General features: G+C 48.6%; 1 protein-coding gene across 1 annotated transcript; it reads left to right on the top strand.

Moving 5' to 3' along the window:
• Nucleotides 1-2,455: 2,455 nt before the first annotated feature.
• LOC125944361 (cuticle protein 64-like) lies at nt 2,456-23,043 on the top strand. The gene is made up of 3 exons (XM_049664757.1): nt 2,456-2,592; nt 2,976-3,609; nt 22,868-23,043. Exons 1-3 carry the CDS (start codon nt 2,590-2,592, stop codon nt 23,041-23,043), a joined length of 813 nt encoding a protein of 270 aa, XP_049520714.1. The 5' UTR covers nt 2,456-2,589.
• Nucleotides 23,044-23,357: the final 314 nt, after the last annotated feature.

The following is a 23,357-nucleotide window of genomic DNA, read 5'->3' as shown; positions in this document are numbered from 1 at the left end:
ATCGACTAATTGGCGGCTCTTACAGACGGGCACCTTTACTACACCATCTCTTTACCATCACATCTACCACGCTGTCTTCACAGCGCACTGAAAAAAGTTGCAGTGGCTTAGCTCGGCTATGCCAGGATATACGTAGCGTTAGCAAAGGTTCAGCTGATTATTCTTAGCTTTCTTGCTTGTCTCCTATGCTCAACCGCTAATTGCCAGGCAACTACTTCGGGATCCGATGAGTCAAGCTTCTCCGTTCTTCTGCGCTGTTGAGCAGCATTTGCGCTCTCCTTCTCCATGGCTATACCACATTGGCAAACGCCAGTCAGAAGCGCAACGGCTCCAGCGCCGTGTCAGACGGCGACTGCACAGCGAGCGCGCGCCGGCGCCAGTGCGTCTACCACGGCTACGACGTCACTCCTCTGGAATGCGCAGACCGGCGGCGGTGAGTCGCGCGCAGCGGCGGCGGAGTGCGCGAGAGGTGCCGGCTCCGGTGGCTCCGGTGCGCAAGCCGTGTGACATCACTGATCCTTGCGCATGCGCAGCACGGCTCTTGGTGTGCCGCGCGAAACGGGCTTGGCTAGTCCAGTGTAGCTAACGCTACAAAAGATGCCACCAGGGAACATAGGCCTTTCCCCGTCTCTGTCTCTTTCACCAGACACATGCCCCTGCACAGAATGCAAAGTCTTTACAACTGTCATTTCCTATATCTTGATTTCTTTCAAAAGGTGGTCTCCTATTTTTGTTCGAGATAAATAAAGAACTATTCCAAAGAACTGAAGGTATTTGTTCGGTTACTGCACTTTTAAAAATATTCAAAGGTTTTGAGATACATACTGGTGCCACCATATCCACAGCAACAAGTACACAACACAAGTACACAACAAGCAATTGTACTGCACGAGCAAACTCCAATGCGCACTTTGTCAGGAGCTCTGCGCTAAATATAAAGAAATCAACGTCTAAGGCTAGATCAGAAGCCTCATTTTAAGATACTCATAACAATAGTAATAATAATAGTAGTAGTAATATTACTATTAGTCAGAACATGAAATAACTAAACTTGTCAAATGTTCCCATGGACAATACAATATGGTATTGGTGCTGGTGCACAGAATAACAAATGGAACTGTATAAATAGCTACATAAGAAACAACAATACTGCAATAACCCAGACTTGAGAGACGGAGAACATGTACGGAAGGACAAAGAAAGTATGAGAGCATAGAAGAGAAGCGCCAGTAGACAAAACGCTTACGAGGAATAGTTAAGCTTCATGATTCCTTTATTACTTCCACACCAAAAAAGGTAACATGTATTCAATGAAGGCATTATATCATGTGCTTGTTTATTTCAAACATTGTGTGTTCACCCAGACGAGGAAATCTGGCCTATGCAATACTGCGCAGACGGCATAAACATTTCTCACCCTTTCGTGTCAAACGCTACCAAGATTTTTATAGGAAAATGAAATAAGGAGATGTAGTGTTGTCGTAGTTGTAGTGAGATAAGTTTTAAATATATTCAATGAACTTAAGCATCAGCAGGTAATAGAGGCTCGTCGATATTTCAGGTTGAATACATTGGATGAGGTAAGCAGTTACTCCACTGGCATAGGTTAGACAGCAAGGAAAAAGGAGTTAAACCCATGTTGCTTTCTTTAGGTGCTCAGTACTTAGGATCATCAAATATCCATCTAGGCATGTATTTCTTGCATTCACTTACGCACTCAGTGAAAAAACGTGATTCGCGCCTCGAACATGCGTTACGCAAGAGGAGGTGTAACTATTCCATATGCCTGCTAGCAACAGAGTAGGTGCTGTTGCCGTTTTTATTTTCTTTTTTTTTTGCCGCTTGCGACGATGTAGACCTCATTAAAAGGCATCATTTATACTTGTAGTGAAAGTGCTAGCCACGTGTCATGCTTTTATTACAGCTTTTTTCCCACGTTATTGCGATTTCTTTACGAAGATTTTAGAGAGGATTTGCGTTTCCTCGCGGGGGTATCTAACGGCATGTTCATGACAAGGATGCGAGGCACGCACTTCTAAACGATGCAGCCCACGCCGCCTCAGCGTCATCACTGACTAGCCACCGCAAAGAGTCTGCAAATTAAGGCGCTTGCGAGTGGCAGCGCGTGATATATCCTTCCCCGCACCTGACCTTAGAGAGAGGAAAATTTTTCAGCGGTCTTCACACTCTTCATGCTACGTCCGTCTTCATTCGAGTGCTCCACTAATGCGATGAAGAAATCCGTAACTCTGACTATCAATAGGGACTTGCTCTTCGTCGGACTGGTTTTCTTCGGTGCAATGCATCTACGCACTGTGCCATATCCTTGCCAGATCGAAGCGTTTTGCCACTACTTCTCTTTTTTGCAATTCTCCTTGCATCTCATTGGACTGCAGCCCGTGTGACATCAAACGGTCAGTGCTTAGAAGAAAAAGCGGACACTCGAACAGTCGCGATACGGAGGCGGATTCGCTTTAGCTCTTTTCAAAGGTGAACTCTAACGACGGTGTACATGTAAGCGCTTCGTATAAAACCAGCTATAGAGCAAGGACACGCGGCAGTTCGACCGATAGGAACACGAAAGTCAACATGGTAAGCGGAGGTTTTATTCGCATTCAAACGTTGCTTTATCCCACATGAAATCAGCTCATGAACACCGCTCAGTATACTAGCGCACAGACTGAAGCGTACAGTTTGTGCGCACAGCAAAGCATAGCGATGTGTACGCCATGCGCTTGGGTAATTTCTTTGTTTTCATCGTATTTTAGTGTTTTACCACACAGAAAAAGAAAGTATCTTACTTTTTAAGTGCTTGCCAAGCATCTTAAGTTAAGATACTTGGCAAGCACAAGGTTGCTGCGTATAGGCTTCGTGTTCGTTTGTTCCCGCGAGCTGCAATATCGAGATTGGTGAATTAAGTTAAGCTTGAAACAGACACTTAGTTTTCCATCAACATGGTTCTTAATATCTTCCAGATCCGAGCCTGCATTTTTCTTGCTCTCGCCGGCAATGCGCTGGCTGGTTACATCGGCCACGGTTATGGTCTCGGCTACGGCATCAGCCATTTCGGCGTCCAACATGGGATTGGCTACTCCGGCCTGACAGGCTTCGCCCACAGCATCGGGTACGCCCCAGTTGTGGCATCTGGCTACGCGCTCATTCCAACGTACACTGCTGCCGTTCCTGTGGCCACCTACGCCGCTCCTCATGTAGTGGCTGCGGCGCCGGCCGTAGCCCACGTCGCTACGGTCCACGCCGCTCCAGCTGCCGTTGCCACTGTGGCCGCTGCCCCAATCGTAGCCGCCGCTCCAGCGGCAGTGACCAAGGTGGCGGCGACATTCCACGCCGTACCACACGTGGCAGCTGTTGCCGCCCCAGCGCCGGTTGTTGCGGCCGCTCCTGCTGTGGCAACCACCACCGTCCACCACGCTGCCCATGCTGTCGCCACCATCGCACAAGGAGCGCCAACTTACGGCTATGGTATCGGAGGCCTCGGCTACGGTGCTGGAAACTTCGGATACGGTCACGGACTCGGTGTGTATGGTCTCAACTACGGCTATGGCCTTGGCACGAACCTGGACTACAACGCCCTCGTCAGGAGGAAGAAGTGTAAGTACCACGTATTTGCTATTGCTGCGTTTGTTTCTAACCATTGAAACTCATGGTAACGGACACAAACACGAGCGTCAAGGCGAAGGACAGAGTAAAGAAGGCCCGATACAAGCAATAACTAAACAACTAAAGTTTTATATGAAGGTGCCGGGTAAATATGTGCTTGCACGAAAGTAAGATAGGTTTCCCATAAAGCCACAGGCAATCACTGCAGGAAATTGTACATGACGCATCAACAAATATTTGTCAATGCCATTAAATGCGCACTCTCGCAAAGTTACTGCTTTCTGTTTCACGGAAATATCCCTCTGTTTCCTAATGAGGAACATCTGTTCCCGAGAGGGTTGATCGTTGCCCTTACAAATAATTGATTTTCATCTCCAATTCAATCCGTCTATCCCAACTTGTTGCCTTAATTTGAGGACGAGATCACACAATCATGCAGGCTGAGATTAAACAGCAGGAGCAAATAAATAAACAACTAACTCAATTTATAGTTCCGGCACTCTCAGCAAGAAGAGCTCGGATATGTACCAGAACACTCGCTCCTTGATATTTTAAAAGGTTTCTGTCAGCTCCACCTGACTGTAATAATTTGATTTTACACAATGGTCTGTCAACGTTCCCCCGCTCTGAAAGTAAGTTCAAACTAGAATATGCTGATATTGGAATGATAGCATGAAAGGATACCCAAGCGCCATGGACGAAAGACCAATAGGCTAAGGCATGCTGGGCAGAGAGATGCGTTGCGCAGTCCTGCAGATTTTTTCAGGTACTTTTTGTTGCTCTGTTGAAATAGCAACAAAAACTACCACTCCTGGTGTGGCCTACCTCATTCCGCTTCTTCTAACGTGGGCAATTAACATAAATAAATGTATTTTATGGGTGTAAGGCCCATGAACGTCTGCTTTATCGGACGTCCATGTCTGATAAAGCAGTCAACATGTAACAGTATTCTGCAAGCTCGTGTTGTTTGATGTACAATCGAACTGAGGCTTTCTTATTTTCATTTCTCTTGCAGAAATGGACCTACCTTTTGTACATACCGTCGCCTTGCTGAAGACCTTCGAGCGGACGTCGAACTTCTTATCGATGTGGTATCCATGGTAATGTGCGATGAAATAAATGGATCTTGTTCCTATTGTTCAAAAAATGAATTACTGTCTTGATTCGCTAGTCTTAATAACGAAGTGATGTTGGAGGTCAACTGCTTAAGGCGGACACGCTTAGTTACACGTGCTAAAAAGCGTTGGTGTTGCGATCCTAAGTGTGATGCCGAACTGTGCCTGTGCAAAAACTCATAACCTCGCGCAACAATGCATGTGCAAGAAATGTACTTCAAGTGCGATATAACGGCTATAAGTCGGTGTGTAGGCTCTGTGTACTTCTCAAGACTGAGGAAGAAGAGTCTGTGTCATGTATGACAAAATAAAACGCTCGTAGACGACAGTAATTAATATTTAAAGCACAAAGAAGAAGTTAAAAGGAGCATGATGCTAAAAACCAAAAAAAACTGAAGTGCACTTCGGGAAAGACGCGCCTGCGTGAGCGGCGCAAGCAGACAGGCTTTGGACCCAAAAAAGTGCGGACGCATCCAGGCAACGTCGACAAGGCCTTAGCATGCTGGTCTGGGTACCGCCCCAGCGCCTGGTGTCGCCCAAGTCACGGCCGCTGCATAATGCCCAAGTCGTCCTGCCTGAGGTCATGTCTCGGTCAGGTGCCAACAGCGAAAGCCAGGACCATAGCGCTCTGCTTCCCGCCTGGCCACACCAGAGAAGCGCCGAGTGACAAAGGTTCTCGTTCTACATCAGTGAACGTGCAGTGCTAAACATTACGGATTCACCACCGGGGACTACACTCTGTTCACTCCGTTAAAAAGAGTCGTACCGCACTATTGTTCAGTGTCAACATGCATTTTTTCTACAAATTGAGAAATTTATATAAGAATTCGGAAGATAATGTCAAATGAGCTTTATTGTTATTGCTTAAGCTTTACCAGGTGTTTCAGGGAACCCTTTCAAAATGTTTAAAGGTTGCCTGTGGCAGATGGCACAATAATAGTTCATGAGCTGGTCTACTCAAAGAGGCGCACTTTAACTGCACAAGAAACTGAAATGCATAATCAACCAATTGAAAAAAATTGACTACTTAGTTTGTTGAACTAACTACCTTAAGGTCCATATTGCAGTTTACAAATTATAACCCTCGAGAACCGCAAGGCGGATCCACTTGGAACGAATTCTCAGGTTGATCCTAGTTTTGAGATATTAATTCCCGAACATTGCGGAAAAATGCATTGCCGTTCCAGTTACTGTCTTAACAAAACGTCGTTTTATGCATTGAAGCACAAAGGTTAACCAGACGCACGTCTGGGTAAGCTCCCTGCATTTCAGCTCTTCTTTCACTCTCTCTCTCTCATGCATATTTTAAACTTAGGACAAGTAGCATGGCATGCTTTTCTTTCGTTTCTTTCTCAACATGAGATGTATTTCTGCCTGGCCTATGGCACCAGCTTCTACAGACTCTCACGCTGTTACGACGTGGTGAGAACGTGCACTTCTTCAACAATATAGTTACGCGCGTCTGGTCGGCCAATTATCTGAGAGCTAGCAGCATCTGTGGGTCCAGAGGGAGGTCCCTGGCTCCCCTCGCATCCCCCTCCATGATTTGCCGGCGGACAGTAATGAGTGTGCAAGCAGCCTACCCCTTCACCCTTTTTTGTATATTTTGATGAGCCCCCCCCCCCCCCCCCAATCTCTCTAGAGGCTACCCTGGACCTGCCCCAGCCAGCAATACACAAAGATTATCTCAACGAAAGAAACATCTTTTGAACACTAATACCATGGAGTACCTACAATTACGCCACTATCGCTTCCGACGAAATCAACAATAGCTACTTCCCAAATGCACCTAGTGTGTGCTGCGTTAACCTTCTTAGTCATATAGTACAATACGACATACAAGACCCAACCAGAATTAAGACCTCATTCTAAAAGTCATCATTGTGTTTGTATTTCTATGGAGCCGTCACGGCTAAGCGATTGTTGTTTGGCTTAGTTTTATTCTTGGCTCATAAATACTTACTAATACCTCAAGAGGTATTTTCTAAATGAAATGGGGGACCATGATGAATCTTTCGTACTGAGGACGTGCATTTTCCTCCTAAATTGAACCTGTCTCCTCTTTAGAACCACGAAACGTATTTTGGACGTTAGCGTATCTTTACACGCTGAAAAGTATTTTGGGCTCTGTGAGCTCCATAAGTAAGTATGAAGCCAAAAAACTTACTGTTAATTGAAAGCGATCAACGGCGTATACGTTCTAAACAAATGTAATTGGACGCAACCATACGACGTATTTGAAGTTTAGTTTTTTTTTTTTTTTTTTTTTTTTTTTTTTTTAAGATGGAGCCACACCAACTCGCCCATCTCTCAGTCTTCAAGAAGTACTTCAAGGAGCTTATGCTAAAGGATTTACTTTTACTGTATTTTTTTCACAGCATGGCAGAACAGGAGAGCCGCCCGCCAGACGTCGACATCACCTGCACACGCCTAATTCAAGGGTGTCTGCAAATATTCCGTTCATGCAGCTTTAGGGCGCCTTCTTTGCGCGGCGGACGAAAACGCGCAGTGAATAGAAATCGTTCGGCCCCGACGACATAGCGTTGCGTGTTCTTTCCCGAACGTTGCCATAACTTAAACGTTCCTTTTCTTTCGCAAAGTCGTCCTTCACGTCATCGTTACCAGAGCTTCATTACTTCTGTGCACTACCGACTAGCTGGCACCGTGCCGCACTTGCTAAAGCGAAGCGCGGTGATATATGACATTGACAAAGAAGAAATACTCTTATTTTGCCTTCTTCTGGCAGAGATTAAGCCTTTCTTCGTTTTAATCATACAGAATGAAATTGAACGCCGCGCCGAGCGCTCGTTTGTGCCAGTCCGTAACAACGCACCAACGTAAGGTAGTGCCGGAGAGAGACAGTCGCTGGCGCATAAAGTTCTGCCAGGACGGCCCAATAAGGGACTGTGAAAACCGACGACAGACGCAGAATTATCATGGTGAGAGCTCTTCAGCCTTTTAATAAGTTCGCATATTTAGCGTACTTGACACTCGTTCCGGGGGCTATGCATGAATGCATCTATCTATATCTATGTTTGTTTCTATGTATGTTTGCATCTAACCGTTTTCCCCGCCTAGCTGAGTCACTGGGTAGTTCGTGGTCGGATGGGTAGCGCATCGAGCTGCTGTGCTGAGGTAACACGGTTCGAAACCAGCCGTCAGACCAACTTGGCTCACTGAGTGTGTGGCACTGTGTAGATATTGTCATCATCATCATCAACCTATTTATGGCCACTGCAGGCCGAAGGCCTGTCCCTGTGATCTCCAATTACCCCTGTCTTGCGCTAGCTAATTCCGACTTGGGCCTGCAAATTTCCTAACTTCATCGCCCCACCTAGTTTTCTGCCGTCTTCGACTGCGTTTCCCTTCTCTTGGTATCCATACTGTAACTCTAATGGTCCACCGGTTATCCATCCTACGCATTACGTGGCCTGCCCAGCTCCATTTCTTCCGCTAAATTTCAACTAGAATATCGGCTATCCCTGTTTGTCTCTGATCCAGAAAAACTCTTCTTCCTGTCTCTTAACGTTTGCCCTAACATTTTTTCTTTCATCGCTCTTTGTGCGGTCCTTAACATGTTCACGAGCTTCTTTGTTAACCTCCAAGTTTCTGCCCAATATGTTAGCACCGGTAGAATGCAATGATTGTACACTTTTCTTTTCAACGACAGTGGTAAGCTCCCAGTCAGGATTTGGCAATGCCTGCCGTATGTACTCCAACCCAATTTCATTCTTCTGTAAATTTCTTTCTCATGATAAGGGTCCCCTGTGAGTAATTGACCTAGATAAACGTACTCCTTTACGGACTCTAGAGGCTGACTGGTGATCCTGAATCCTTGTTCTCTTGCCAGGCTATTGAACATTATCTTTGTCTTCTGAATATTAATCTTCAACCCCACTCTTACAATTTCTCGGTTAAGGTCCTCAATCATTTGCTATAATTCGGCCCCGTTATTGCTGTTGCTCAATAGGACAAGGTCATCTGAAAACCGAAGGTTGCGGAGGTATTCGCCGTTGGTCCTCACTCCTAAGCCTTCCCAGTCTAATAGCTTGAATAATTCTTCTAAGCATGCAGTGAATTCTAAGCATGGAAAGATTCCGTCTCCTTGCCTGACCCCTTTCTTGATAGGTATCTTTCTACTTTTCTTGTGGAGAATCAAAGTTGCTGTGCAATCCTTGTAGATATATGCCAAGATATTCGCGTATGCCTCCTGTACTCCTTGATTACGCAATACCTCTATGACTGCTGGTTCTCTCTAGTGAATTAAATGCTTTTTCATATTCTATGAAAGTCCTAGAGACGTTGATTGTACTCTGCAGATTTCTCTATTACCTGATTTATGACATGAATATGATCCATCGTAGAATATTTACCGGGTACATATGCACCGCTCTTCAACGAACCTCTTTCACGCGGACGTGAGTCACTGTAGACGCCGGACTGGGTACATACCGCTGTTCGAAGAAACTCTTTGACGCCGACTTGGAGCACTGCGTATGCGCCACTTCGTCTGTGCTGGTCTCCAATTAACCTCTTTGATTCCAACTTGGGTAACTAGATATGTTCCACTGGGAATGTTCCCCTCTACAATGACGAAATTTAAACTTCTCTAGTGATGAGCGAAATCGAACCCGTGCCAAAAGGTTTCCTCAAGGACAGCAACCCCAGGCACTATCAGGCTGCACCACAAATGCACTGGATAGGTGCTGCTTTTCAAAGAACGCCTTTCACGCCAACGCTTAAGCGAGCTGTGCCATGAATGCCCTCGGCATGTGCCGATCTCAATGAATTACTCGCCAACTTGGGCCACTGAGCATGTGCCACGGAGTGTGTGGCAAGGCAGGGAACATTTCTCAGCGTTTAAAGGCACCGGCGCGCCGCGCTTCTAGGTCTCGGAGGCCACGCACGGACTTCTCGGCAGAGCCACTAGACGGCGCAGCGTGTCCGGAAAGAAGCGTGAGGCATGTGTCCGATTACTGCACGACGTCTTTCTGAGCATTTGCACACACACCGGCACACCATGCATTTCGGAGGCGGCGCGCAGGCTTCGCGGTGGAGGCGCTAGATGACGCTGAGTGTTCTTAGGGAAGAGAATAATGGCATATTGGAAGAACTTCAGAATGGCTTCAGAATCGGTAGGCCCGTCTCAATGACAACTTATTTGTCCTTACTGAGTGTGTTGAAATATCCAAAGAAAGGAGACCGCTATATGTGACTTTTTTAGACATTGCCGGAGCGTACGACAACGTAGACCGCAACATTTTGTAGGATATCATAAGCGGAGCTGTATAAGCCGAGCGTTAGTCCGTAACGTGTCAACAGAAAATGTGGGCCGATCCTGGCGGTAGTGCAGAAAGGGTACAAGCGCAATGGCACATATCTGTAAACTAGCGAAGCTGAGCTTGGGTAAGTCTAGCTAAGTATAATTGAGACTACTTAAGCTTAGGCAGTCATCGATAGCCAATCAATAGCTTATCGATAATCGATCAATAATGAATAAATTCTGGAAATTGCTGGGGATGACTTGGTAGTGCTTATTATCCTAGCCCAAATACGTGGCCAATACCTTGCGACAGCCAAGCAATAGCTAATTGATAATCGATCAATAATCAAAAAATTGCCCGCCAATCCACCTTGTGAAGGTGGTTGGAAAGCGAAGCTTTGTACGCCACCCTCACGGTGACTGCGGCGCACTTGATATTCACACACTACAACGTAACTTTAACCACGGCCTTTATTATTATTTACTTCACAACAATGTTCACTACTGCTTTATTATCGGTGTGATACACTACTAGACTACGCCCTAGTGGGGTAGTCTAGAAAATGAACCGAAGCAGGTTACTAGGCTGGAAGGGTTTCCATGACGTCAACCCTCTTTCAAGCAGCTGCATAAGCTTTGCAACAGCTGCAATATAATCTTACGGACCGCGCCGAGCCTGTTTCCGTTGTTTGCCCGCAGCCCTTAGCATCCATCATGTTGGCTCATCACTTTGAAAGCTTGTTTTTTGTGGTTTTATTGCGATAGCAATTATATGGACACTTCAACCGGATTTCTGCCGTCGGCGTCGCCGTCGCCGTGAGGTTCCGTATAGATAAATCTTCACCGCGCGCCGTATGCCCAGCGCAAGCGTGTCTGGGATGCCGCTATCACGGAGAGCGAACGCACTCAATCCCCCACGCGCAAGCAACGAAGCGGGAAGCCAGCGCCGGAGGGGAGCGGGGGTGGGGGGGGGGGGGGGGGGGGGCACTTCTACTGTGCCAACAACGCGCTCGTCGCTCGACCGCACGGTCTCTTATCTCTCCCCGCGCAAGCAAGGAAGCGGGAAGCCAGCGCCGGAGGAAGCGTGGGGGGAGGGGGGGGTGGGGGGGCGGGCACTTTCTTCTGCCAACAACCGCGCTCGTCGCTCGCCGCACCGTCTCTTATCTCCACCGCTCTGACCTCTATGCGCCGCGTGCATTCGCGGCTCAGTTTCTGTTGAAGCGATAGACCGCACGTACCTTCGGCCCGCAGCGGCGTATGCTTGCTGCCAGCGTTTTTGACAGTCGTTGTCTGCAGTCATTCAGTGTGATCTCTTCATGTTTGTTTGTGCGCGCTCACACCACGCTTGTTCATTCAGTTAGTAATAGTCGGGTCACATTTCCAACGCACGCTACACATGTAATGCTGCCCGGATCGGCAGTGCAGGCGCTACAGGTGTGTCCCTTCGCACGCAGCGCTGCCCACGGGAAGCGCTTCTCATCAACACCACCGTTCACACGCGCCTTCTCGTGGTCATCGAGTCTCTCTTCATGTCGGTCTACTTACGCCGCAGCACACCTGCTTACTTAATCAGCTCATGTTTACTACAATTCATATTGCTACCAAAGCCGCTCACCTTACTTCGTATGACATTGCTGTGTTGCTATCGCATGCATTGCTTCGCCTTAGGGCGAAACTGTGACATTTTTTCTTGCGAAAACGAGTGCTTAGTTGTACGCTGAATGGCCTGAATTCAAGTAAGCTATACTGCTATACTGCAATTGTTAGCGGTTCGTCGGGATCGTTTTTTGAGTACAACGACGGACACGACAGAAACCTTGGCTGGTGGAGGTACAAAGCTTCCTTTAATAAATTACGGAAAATACTGGGGATGATTTGGTAGTGCTTAGCTATAGCCTAAAAAGCCAGGACTAGCTAGGTGCCCATCATCTCCGCTGTCTCCTGAAAAATTGTGCCTCCAGTGCAAGCTACCTGCTATTTTTTTTTCTGGAATGGGCAGGTATAGGCAACAACTGTATACAACTAGTGAGGGAGATTTATGGAGAAAATACCATTTGCGTTGAATGCGAAATGCGAATCCGAATGCGTACGAGCTGACGACGAGAGATGCGCTAAAATCTTGCCGCCCCACCTTCGTGGAGCGAGCTAGCGAGGTTAGGATGGTGTCACGTGTTTTGGCGCACCGCGAAGCGTTGCCGTGCACTTTCAACACCTCCGTGCGGCGTCGGCTACTGCGCGACAGCGCCTGTGCTGATACCTGCTATGCACGGTCCCTTTCATCGCGACCACCAGCAGCAGAGCAACCGGACGACGCACTAGACATTTTATCAAGCGTGACAAGACACAGCGCGAGGGTGAGGGAGGAGCTTAAGGTCAACCCACGGCACTCTCGACCCAAGGGCGCGGAGCGCGACAGCAGCGCCCCGTTGTGGCCAGGCAGCCGCTCCGCCCGCTGGAGCCGTGGTCCGTTTACTTTTTTGGCCGATAGTAGATGGTAAGATGGACAGGGCTCTAGAAGTAATCAATATCGGGTTGAACCTCTCATACAAATAAGCCGGCACAATAGTTGAGCAGCAGCTTCCAGGTTTATTTTATGCTGACGACATTTTGTTGCTTCCTAACAAGCAAAGTGATATGCAACGTCCTGCCTGATATCCGTGGAGAAGAATGTGAGAATTGTAGGATTAAAATTTAGTGTTAAAAATCAGGTTTATGTATTCAATGAAAACAGTAAACAGACAGTGTTGATACTAGGCCCAGGAAATAGCTCGGGTAAAAGAATACAGGTACCTTGATGTATGGATAAACGAACGCGATAGGTATCTGGAGACACAGGAAAAAAAAAAACATGATGGCAAAAAAGAAGAGAAATTCGGCCATACTGAACACAGGCGCTATAGGAATAAAAAAAGTACGAGGTGCTCCGGCGTTGGGAAAGGTGTAATGCTTGCAGGGCTTACATTTGGAAATGCGGTTGTTTGCTTGAAGTCATGGGTGCAGTCAGGACTCAATGGAACCAAAGGTCAGTTTGAACGCCGCGCATTGGGCGCTCACAGAAGAAAAATAGAAGTGTGCATGATGATATGGGCAGGACGAGTTTAAAGTAAGGGAGGCTCAGTGGAAATTGATTTTGAAGAACGAATGAGGAATATAGTAGAAATTATATGGTGTTCGGAGGGCGTTCTGCGCACTGCGGTGAGGAATGCCCCAGGGTGCGGTGGTCCGTTCGGCAGATAGACCACTTGAGCAAGTCATAGGATCATAGACAATGCGATTATGGGACAGCCTTGGGATAGTATAGGGTTGGCGCGCGATAGCGTCCCCAAGGGATTTGCGGGCCGTTCAGGTAGTAGCAGCAGTGTTAGCAAAGGGTGGGTCCACCAGGAGTAGATAACGACGGAGGAGTTTGCGTGCGGGGTTCAACAGTGTAACAGCTTCGTCTGACAAATGAAGGAGACCTGTGGCGTGGAGGTTAGAAAAAGTTGAGAAAACTTCTTCATTTCTTTATTGATCAGGAATGACGTCAGAAATGAACAAGAAATCAGCTCCCCTGTGAAAAGTTAATTCACGCTTACGACGCTCCTGGTGAAGTCCGCTGGTCGCACGCCGAACAACCGGAACTATGTTGACAGATTAATTGAAGATTATTTAGATATTATCTATTACTGCACGCGTGTGCCACTGGAAACTACGAAGTTCAATCCTAACAGTGAAGCGACTGGAACTGTGTTGTGCGCGCGCACTCAGAGCAGGCGCTATAGCTTTGTGTAACATCTACGAGAAACATTAGGCAGTGAAAGTATTTTCAAAAACGGATATGTGCGCAGCAGGGGCGTAGCCAGGGGGGGGGGGGGGTTGGGGGGGTTCAAACCCCCCCCCCCCTGAACTTTTTCGCCCCCCCCCCCCCCCATTACCACCTGTGTTCTCGTCGCGTCGCGTGAACATAATTCATGAAAGCGGTGCTACTATCACAATTTCATTCCTGGGCGCTTCCGTTTGGGGTTGGTAATTACAGCGAATCATGTCTGCAATGAAAAAATGTCACGGTGTTTGTCAAGGCTTTGACCATCTGTGAAGTTTGGGCGAGAATGTGGCGGCCGCATTCTGAAGCAACAAATGCGCAACAAATGAAGCAACAAATGCGGCAGCCGCATTTTAGATGATGGCGAAAATGCTCGAGGGTCCGTTTACTTAGATTTAGGTGCACGTTAAAGACCCCAGGTGGTAGAAATCTCCGGTATACATTTCCGCCGCTTCCCTTCAGGTGCCGGTTAGGCCGCGCTCGCGCAGGATTTAGGCTACGTTACAGGTACTAGAAGGGTGCTCGGGAAGGGTGCCCTTCTAGTATCTGTAGCGATACGGTTACACTTGGTCTCGAGGCTGTCGGAAGCGGCAAAATCTTGCAAAAATCCCCCGCCTAGGCGGCAAAACAGGCAGAAAACAGGCGGCGAGCCAAATCGGTTCGGGCCGATTTTTTCGCCATGGCGAAGCGGAAACGCGGCGGAAAGTCGTTCTGCTTCACTGGAAGCTACACTAGCAGTAAACAACCGGTGGTAAAATTGAACATGGCACAAAGTGTGGCTGTAAGGCTGATCGACGCGATCAAGAACCAGCCCTTGCTCTACGACGAGTGGCACTAAAACGTACTGTCAGCCATACTCGCGATAGTATTCAACGTCGCGCGACCGGAGGTGCGGCAACGAAGCCTTGGCGTGACCCAACTTTTCGCGCCTTTGCTAAGCCAGGCGAACCCACCACCGCCGTTTCCGAGGTGTCCGCGTCTTACTTTATTCACTGTCCATTTCTAGAAAACAAGTTGGTAGAAGTATAAAAGCCTTTCTCTTCCACTTCCATGGCAGACAATTGTTAGCAGATTCCTCGTTGGCGCTCCATAATTCTCCTCGCAGCGTACGGTATGTTGCAGAAGTCGCGGGGGCTTTTCTCGTCGCGACGATAGATTGGGAGCGCAGGTCTCACGTAGGACGCGCAGGCTTTGGCGAGCCCCAACACAAGGGCCAGCCGGGTTTTAGATGTGGTGTTCCCGTTGCCCCTTTGGTGTCCTGGAGGCGCCGACAATACGAAATGATGAAATGTATTACAACTTGTAAATAAAAGCTATTAAAGAAATATTATCACGCCTAGGCGCCAACCTGTGACTCAGAGCTACCGTGCCCGTGTGAGGAGAATTACGGAACGCCAACGAGGAATTTACCGAAGGTCGCAGATGACGCGCGAAGTTGCGTAAAATGATCACTTTTGAAGACGGTACGTCATCAAAAGTGATCAATGAATGAACATACCGCTCGAAATAATGCGATAATGAGCGCCACCGCGCCGACAAACGTACGCAGACTAGATGGATGTGGACGAAAACGGCAGCGGCGGCCGCGGCGGTAGCAAAACAAATGTGAACAACTTGGACAGGCGCGGAAAAAATTTTCCGGCCGCTTTGGCCTTTCCGCCCGCTTGCCGCTTCCCAAGTGTGAATGTAGGCTTAGTCAGCGCGAGAAACGTCTCTTGTTTGCGATTGCGCCCCTACGGAAGGCTGGTAATTACTGTTGTGTTGTTGAATCTCAAGCCAGCAATTACGGAAGGCTGGCAGTTGCTGTTTTGTTGTGGAATCCCAAACCAGAAATGTACACACGAAGGGGTTGATGACAGCTGTGAGGAGCAGGTTCTTTTGTGTAATGTTTTCTGGCGGTTCTCTGAGGCGAAGCTCCCAGAACCCAATCGAGGACAAAGCCGTTTTTGGGAAACACACACACAAACTTTTAATGAAACTAGAAGCGAAAAGTAACCCATAAAAACAAACACACAACGATAACATGAAAACATGTAGCTAGAACGGTAATGATATGAGGCCAAGTTCGGAAGGCTGCGGGTGTGCGTATGCACAACAGTCTCGACGCGGCGAAGCGGAGACGAGACGACGAGGAGAAGCGTTGTTGATCTCACCAAAAGACGTTGTGTCGGAACGCGTACAGGCTGTCAGAGCGTGCAGCTCTGGCTCGGAGGGGAAGACAGGCGGCTCGGCAGCACGAGCCGACGGTGGTGGCGGTCTGGTCGGGCAGCTGATCGTGGCTCTCTCGGGCCGTAGCCCGACAGCTCAGGTTCTGCCCACGGACGCAGACGCTCACCGGCCTCGGGCAGCAGCAGTTGATTATCGGGCAGGGTGGCGATGCCCGGGAAGGAAGGCGGCTTGGCAGCAGGGGTTGACGGCGGCGGCGTCCTGGCCGGGCAGCTGGTCGTGGAGCTCGGGCCCGTAGCCCGACTGCTCTCGTTCTGCCACGGACGCAGACGCTCACCGGCCTCGGGCAGCAGCAGTTGATTATCGGGCAGGGTTGGCGATGCCCGGGAAGGCAGGCGGCTTGGCAGCAGGGGTTGACGGCGGCGGCGTCCTGGCCGGGCAGCTGGTCGTGGAGCTCGGGCCCGTAGCCCCGACTGCTCTCGTTCTGCCCACGGGCGCAGACGCTCGCCGGCCTCGGTCAGCGGTTCTCGAACGGATGGAGTGGCGGCGCCCAGGAATGGGTTGGCAGGAGGCCCCGGCCGGGTGAAGTCCTGGTGGCTCGGGTCCGGAACCCGACGGCCGTCTTCAACTCCCGATCCGGTGGCCGACCTTGTCCTGGTGCCGCTTCTGGAACTCCTCCCCTACTGCCAGCGCGGCTCCTTTTTCTGCTGCTCTGGTCGATTCGTCGATTTGTCATTGGCTGCTCGAGGCTCCGTGTTCCTTCGTGATTGGATTCGCTTTCTTTTGGTATTTTCTTGTGCCGCGTGTTCACGCGCCGGACGGTCTTCGGCGTCGTCGTTTTCGGCGCGGCGCGGTAGAGCGGCGCGGTGCTCTCCTTGTCTGCTTCTGGTTTGAATGTACCGCACCTTGTCGCACACCACAAATATCACCGTCGCGCACCACACATCACAACAGCAATGAAATTCCACCGACTCGCAACAGAATGCACGAAACAGACAGCCGACAAGCATGGATTACTGCTGTGCGCAGTACAGCGTAAGTAAACTCTTGTTGCAGGCGCTGACAGTTCTCGTCGGAGTTCACGCGTCCTGTGAAATTGGTTATGTGCACTATGCACTGAACAAGACCGGAGTTCATTTTTGCATCATAGTACACCAATCAGTCGAGATTCTGTGAGGTACAAGGCCGCTTCCTGTTTGCACTGGCGTAAGTGAAGCAGAAATGAGTTGCACGCACTACTTAAAATGCGTACACATGCCATATCTATGCTGTGCGGTGGAATATTCTGTACGATTCTGAATCTGTTGAAGTAAAGGCAAATGACGGCTGCACGCTCGCAAACAGCAGAAGACACAGCGGCCCATGCACTTGCCGCAGGAATGCAACCCTCTCGTAAATGGAGCAGGGCGACGAAAGGTTCGCAAAAAAAGGCATTACGTTTTTGCGGCGTATTTAACTTTTCTAGCGCAAAGACGCAGCGAACAGCTATTGCTATGGAGTCGTATATCCTGTCACACGTGCATTTTCACGCGTATAGCCGTCCTTGACTTGTGAAACGAATTTGGCCCCGACGAGGACGAGGCCATCTACGCTTAACGGAAATTAACAATTAATGATTTCTCCTCCGATCGCACGTACGGGTCGTCTCAATGATGCGTTTTTCGAAGACTGGTCCATTCAGTGGCGCGATGAGAGACCGTTGCTCCAAGCGGCCACTGTACCTGTCGTACTTACTGTATCTATTGCGATAGCAATTATATGGTCTTTAACCGGATTTCTGCCGTCGGCGTCGCGTGAGGTTCCCTTTAGATAAAATCTTCGCCGCGCGCCGTTTGTCCGAGCGGAAGCGTGCAGGGACGCGCGCTATCACGAGAGCGAACGCACTCATCTCCCACGCGCAAGCAAAAAGCAGGAAGCCAGCGCCGGAGGGAGCTGGGGCGCACTTCTACTCTGCCAACAACCGCGCTCGTCGCTCGTCCGCACCGTCTCTTATCTCCACACGCTCTGACCTTTGCGCCGTGCATTCGCCGCTCAGTGTCCGTTGAAGCGATAGACCGCACGTACAGTCCACCCAAAAGTTTGCGGACCACGCGAGCGCGTGGCCAAGAGCCTCTTCGCGACACTTCCGCTACGTCACCATCGATCGACAGCAGCGCTACGTTGAAGACGCATCCTCCTTAAATCTATGCCTGTCTATTTTCGCACTGTGCGCAAATATTTTCTACCTCTCTCTTTCAACGTGACGCGCTCTTTGTTAGCCAGGGCTACTTGCTTATATTTTGAGAGCAGAATATCAGTACAAGTAATCAGACAGCGTATTCTTCGGCTGTTATCAGTTCTATTTTCGCCTTAGCCACGCTGTTTTTTTTTTCGTGAGTGCGTGAGTGAGCGGTGAGGCAGCCATGGGACACAGATGCTTAGTCAGTAGGCAGAATTTTCCGTTCCCACCCATCGCTAAGTGACAGTAGCGGCCGGGATTTGATCGCCTGCGCCCAGGTTTGCTGCGCAAAGCCCGAACCACCGCGCTGCTATAGTGGTTACATTTAGAAAAAATAAGAAATAATCGGGTGCGATGACTCTTTTATAACCCTTGCGACACGGCGTCCTCGTTTGGGGACTCGAACTTCGGAGGCGCGTCAACGCCACGTGTTTCTTCAAATGACCTAAAACTCAGTGTGCACATTCGTGTCCGCTTCCTGATGGGACAACTAGCGGGTCAGTAACTTCATTGTCCTGCTTATTGCTGCAGATGATCACTTTGCTGAGACACTACCATGTTAGACAATCGTTCGACGTGCCGCGTTCCAAGACCAACGTCAAGAGTATTTTTTTTCTCCGGTCGACACGAATACAACCGAAAAAGCAAGTGTCCATGCCGTTTCGGGCCTAATAGTTGATTCTTTTATGCAAGCATTGAAGCTGACGGATTTCAGAATAATTAGATAATGAGTTATACGCTAATTAATTTTTTTTACTGATACTCGCACAAAACAGCACATTGCTTCGTCTTCTTTCTTGGAATGTAATAGTGAGCGTCTTGAAATGATGCCATGCGCATTTGACGGCATTTGCAGACAGTGCATCATAATTCGTGTCTGAAGGGGATGAATTTATTCACAGACATTTACAGAAGTGTCATGAAACATAGGTCTCTCAATGATCTAGTAGGAAGTGAAATGTCCGCCGTTTTTCTAGCACCCAATTGATGCGTGTGGGCATCGACTCGTACAAAGAGTCAGTAACTCGCGGTCGACCGCGCAGGCTTTCCCATTCTTGTGCGATCGCTTGCCACAGCGTATCGGCCGTGCGGGCCGCGGTTGGCTCGTGTGGACAGCCGTTTCTCAACATGCCCCAGTACATTTTCTATGGGATTCAAGTCGGCACCACAATGGAGGCCACTCAAGCTGGCAAACAGCATGTTCTTCTAGCAATGACTGGACGATAGTGCTTTATGGATCGGGCTGCGGTCGTGTTGAAAAAAAATAGCAGCCGTCGCTGAAGGGGACCGTCCAGCGCTACGGAACGAGGTGTCTAGTGATGACGTCGCAGTACCGTGACGCAGTGAAGGGCCCTTCCAGACGCACAAGGGGACCAAGGCCATCTTTGCTGATTGCTCCCCACACACTCACGGAACACCGTCCACTGGATAGAAACACTCTGTGTGTAATTAGCAGATATCTGCAAGAAATAGCATACAATTGGGTTCCAGCGGCGCGTCTAAAATGTTGTGATTCCTCTTGCGTATGAACTTTATAATGCTGTTATAGAGTTGCAATAGAAAACGTGCAAACATCATTAGATAGTACTGAAAGACCCACTGCAGCTTTAATTAGCTTCAGAGTAAGTAGTACTATGAAAACAATCGTAATGTTTTCAACATAATACCACTACAGAAAACTCGTAATAGTCCAAAAGCTCATTTTACGTGAAACATGTTGGATGCAGAATTAGCTTCGTGAATTACTGCCAATACACGTAAACACACCTGCAGTTTAGTGGACGCCTAAACCCGCTTCTGTTGGTCCCAGCGCGTGGAAAAAGTTGACTCGTCGCTAAAGATGACATCGCCCCATTCTCTGTTGTCCAATCTTTCATTGCTGTAGCGAACATGAGTCGTTCTTGTAGCTGGCCTGTCTGAGAGGCAGGGCTTTCTGTGCTGCTACGAAAGACTGCGGCAAGCTCACTCAGCCTTCTTCTTACAGTCTCAGACGATACACGTGAGCGAGAGCGCTTCTCGGATATCTCTGCACTTTGAAAAGGATCAGCCACGATGGCGGCCGTAATCAGGCGGTTCTCTTCCTCAGTCGTGGCCGCTTGGAGCCCACTGCGCTCCATATCTGTGAATCTGTCATCGTCGCGGAAAGCTTGAATAATCCTATTCACGGCAGTCGGCTCCTGTTGGTTCGGCCGGCAGATTTCGCAGCTGAGGATTCCCTCTATAAATAAACGCACAATGTGCCTTCTTCGTCAAGTGGAACACGCAGCGGCATCTTTCCAAATAGGCAATCACCACGTGGCCTGAAGCAAGTCTACTACGTTTTCAGCGACTGATGCGAAGATGTGCCTATGTGTGAAAGAAATTTTTCTATGCATCCGCTTTTTCTTTATTTTTGATGACAGTGAAACACCTCCCTACCCTTTCTCTCAAGACGCAGACGCAGCAACACATCATTGGACCAAGATGCTGCCAACCAAGGTGCGCCACAAAACGTCGCGTAAAAAAATCGTCGCAGCGCTTCGTGAAACTTATCTACCCACTGGCACACCAGTCGACAAAGGTTGGCAGTGATTGCTCCGATACATGCTATCAAGCCAGATATGTGGCGGCCTTATCGCAGACCAGCGCTCTGCGTCAACACAACGAACTAACAATGTCATGCACGGGAATAAAAATTAACAGGCAGGCGAGTACCAGGAGGGCTCATATCCGGGAGAGCGCCCCTGTCAGGCCGCTAGGTGGCGTACCACTAGGTGGCGCGGATAGGCAGTCTGGCACGTGCTCGCGTGGTCCGCAAACTTTTGTGGTTGACTGTACCTTCGACCCGCTGTGGCGTATCCGCTTGCTGCAGACGTTTGACGGTCGTTGTCTGCAGTCATTCAGTGTGATCTATTCATGTTTGTTTGTGCGCGCTCACACAACGCTTGTTCATTCAGTTAGTAATAGTAGGGCCACATTTTCCAACGCACGCTACACATGCAATGCTGCCCGATCGGCAGTGCCAGCGCCCAAGGTGTGTCCCTTCGCACGCGCTGCCCACGGAAGCGCTTTTTATCAACAGCACTGTTTCACACGCGCCTTCTCGTGGTCATCGAGTCTCTCTTCATGTCGTCTACTTACGCCGCAGCACACCTGCTTACTTAATCAGCTCATGTTTACTACAATTCATATTGCTACCAAAGCCGCTCACCTTACTTCGTATGACATTGCTGTGTTGCTATCGCATTCATTGCTTCGCCCTTAGGGCGAAACTGTGACATTTTTTTTTGATCTTACTTTACTTTTACTTAATTTCTTCGCAAGCACACGCACACGCAGGGTGGGGGGGCTATGTCTTGATATACATGTACAGAGTCTGCTTAACTACCGATATTATTATCGATCACGTCACGGAGAGAAAAGCAGAATCTTGTCCCCCCACCCCCCCCCCCCCCTGGTCGGGCCGGTGAACCCCCCCCGAAAAACATTTCTGGCTACGCCCCTGGTGCGCAGCGCACATCTCGCGGGCCTAATGTCCCGTTTCAAGCGTGTGGCCAGGCGCATCGGATTATCGGGGAACCACAAAGAAGATGAACTTATCTTTGTGAAAGGGGTTCGAAGGCACAGAGAAAATATCGATGCTTAATTGATTGGACCATGAAATAAAACTAAAGTTTCTGTTAACTAGCTCGTAATAATAGACGTTTAATCTAGTTGCATCGACTTGGATAAAAGTGGGAATCCTCAATTACTCGTGTATAATCTAGGGCAAGTCCAATCATCATTTGCTTGTGTTGAGCGACGTGGGAGCACTAGATATGCACCATTAGTTTACGCCCTGCAGAGACGAGAACTGTGGGTCAGTTTTCATATTATTGTTAACATTATTATCAATGTTATTATTCGAGATGAAACAAAGGGAATGATCGCGCAACATACCCTCATTGTAATTAAAATCAGTGTGCATGTGAACTTAATTATGTTTCATTCTCTGACGTCAGTTATGTTATGTGATTCAATATTAGTTTACTTTTTGTTTCCCATGTCCAACTCAATTCTTGTGTAAATTAATTTCTGTAACTTCTTTTTTTTTCATTGCTGATAGTGACATAGGCTATGTAGAAGCGAAATGGTGTATCAGGGGCACTATGCTACAAGCTTTCCAGATCATGTACTTATTTGTGAACTCAGAAAACTATTCTGCTTATGTCCCTGAAGAAGTTTAGAAAAAATCTGAATTCGTGTGCCCTGAATATTCGATAGAGCAGTGGTTTTCTGATATTTTCAACTTGGCGGAGTGTAAATGTGGGCTGCTTTTTCCCCTAGATTTCAACGGCGCTTTAGTCTTGTCACTGACTACCGGCACGTTCGCCAGCTACATCGGCGCTGGCTTCGGTCTCGGCTACGGTGTTAGCCACTTCGGCGTGTCTAGAGGCATTGGATACTCTACCCGTGACTGGATTTGCCCACAGTGTGGCTACGCTCCGGCGCAGGGCTATATCTCTCCCTCGTTCCCGCAGGCGCAGCACATGTTCCTTCCCTACCATTGGTGACAGCACACGCAGTTCCAGCTGTGTCGCCTGTAGTAGCTCCCAGGAGGCGTGACCACAAGTGGCTGCGACTTACCATGCCCCAGCAACGATTACCACACTTGCTACAGTACCAGTGACGCTGACGAAGGTGACAACCACGTATCACACTTCCAGTCGAGAGTACAAATGTGCAGCTATCTCCCGTCTATGGGCACAACGTTGGCGGCCTCGGATACGGCACCGGAAACTACGGCTTCGGATACGGCCTAGGATCATACGGCCTCAACTACGGCTATGGTCTCGGTACACCTGTGCAATATCTGATCCTCCTTCCGCCGTCGGAAGTGTGAGTAAATGAATAATTTACGAAGGAAGACGATAAGCAGAATGCTTAAAAGTTAAAAGTGAAGATTTTATTGCGACTAAATGCTGCGGAGAATTTTCGTATTGTAACCGTCCGTTCCAGAGGGTCGATGAAAGTTATTGAGACTACCATTGGAGCTCGTGGAGTTAAACTTAAATTGCATATTGAACATGTCATACTTCGCATGTGGGAAACGTTATTAGCAGTATGGGCAATGAGGCACACTTGTGGTAAAATAGGACAAATGTGTTATTTGGTATTTAATTTCGGAAATATCCAACATCTTCATCGTTTTCAGAT

Source organism: Dermacentor silvarum, chromosome 3 (genome assembly GCF_013339745.2).
Source record: "Dermacentor silvarum isolate Dsil-2018 chromosome 3, BIME_Dsil_1.4, whole genome shotgun sequence".
Taxonomy (NCBI): Eukaryota; Metazoa; Arthropoda; class Arachnida; order Ixodida; family Ixodidae; genus Dermacentor; species Dermacentor silvarum.
Note: the sequence above shows the minus strand (reverse complement) of the source record. Positions and strands in the feature narration are given on the sequence as shown.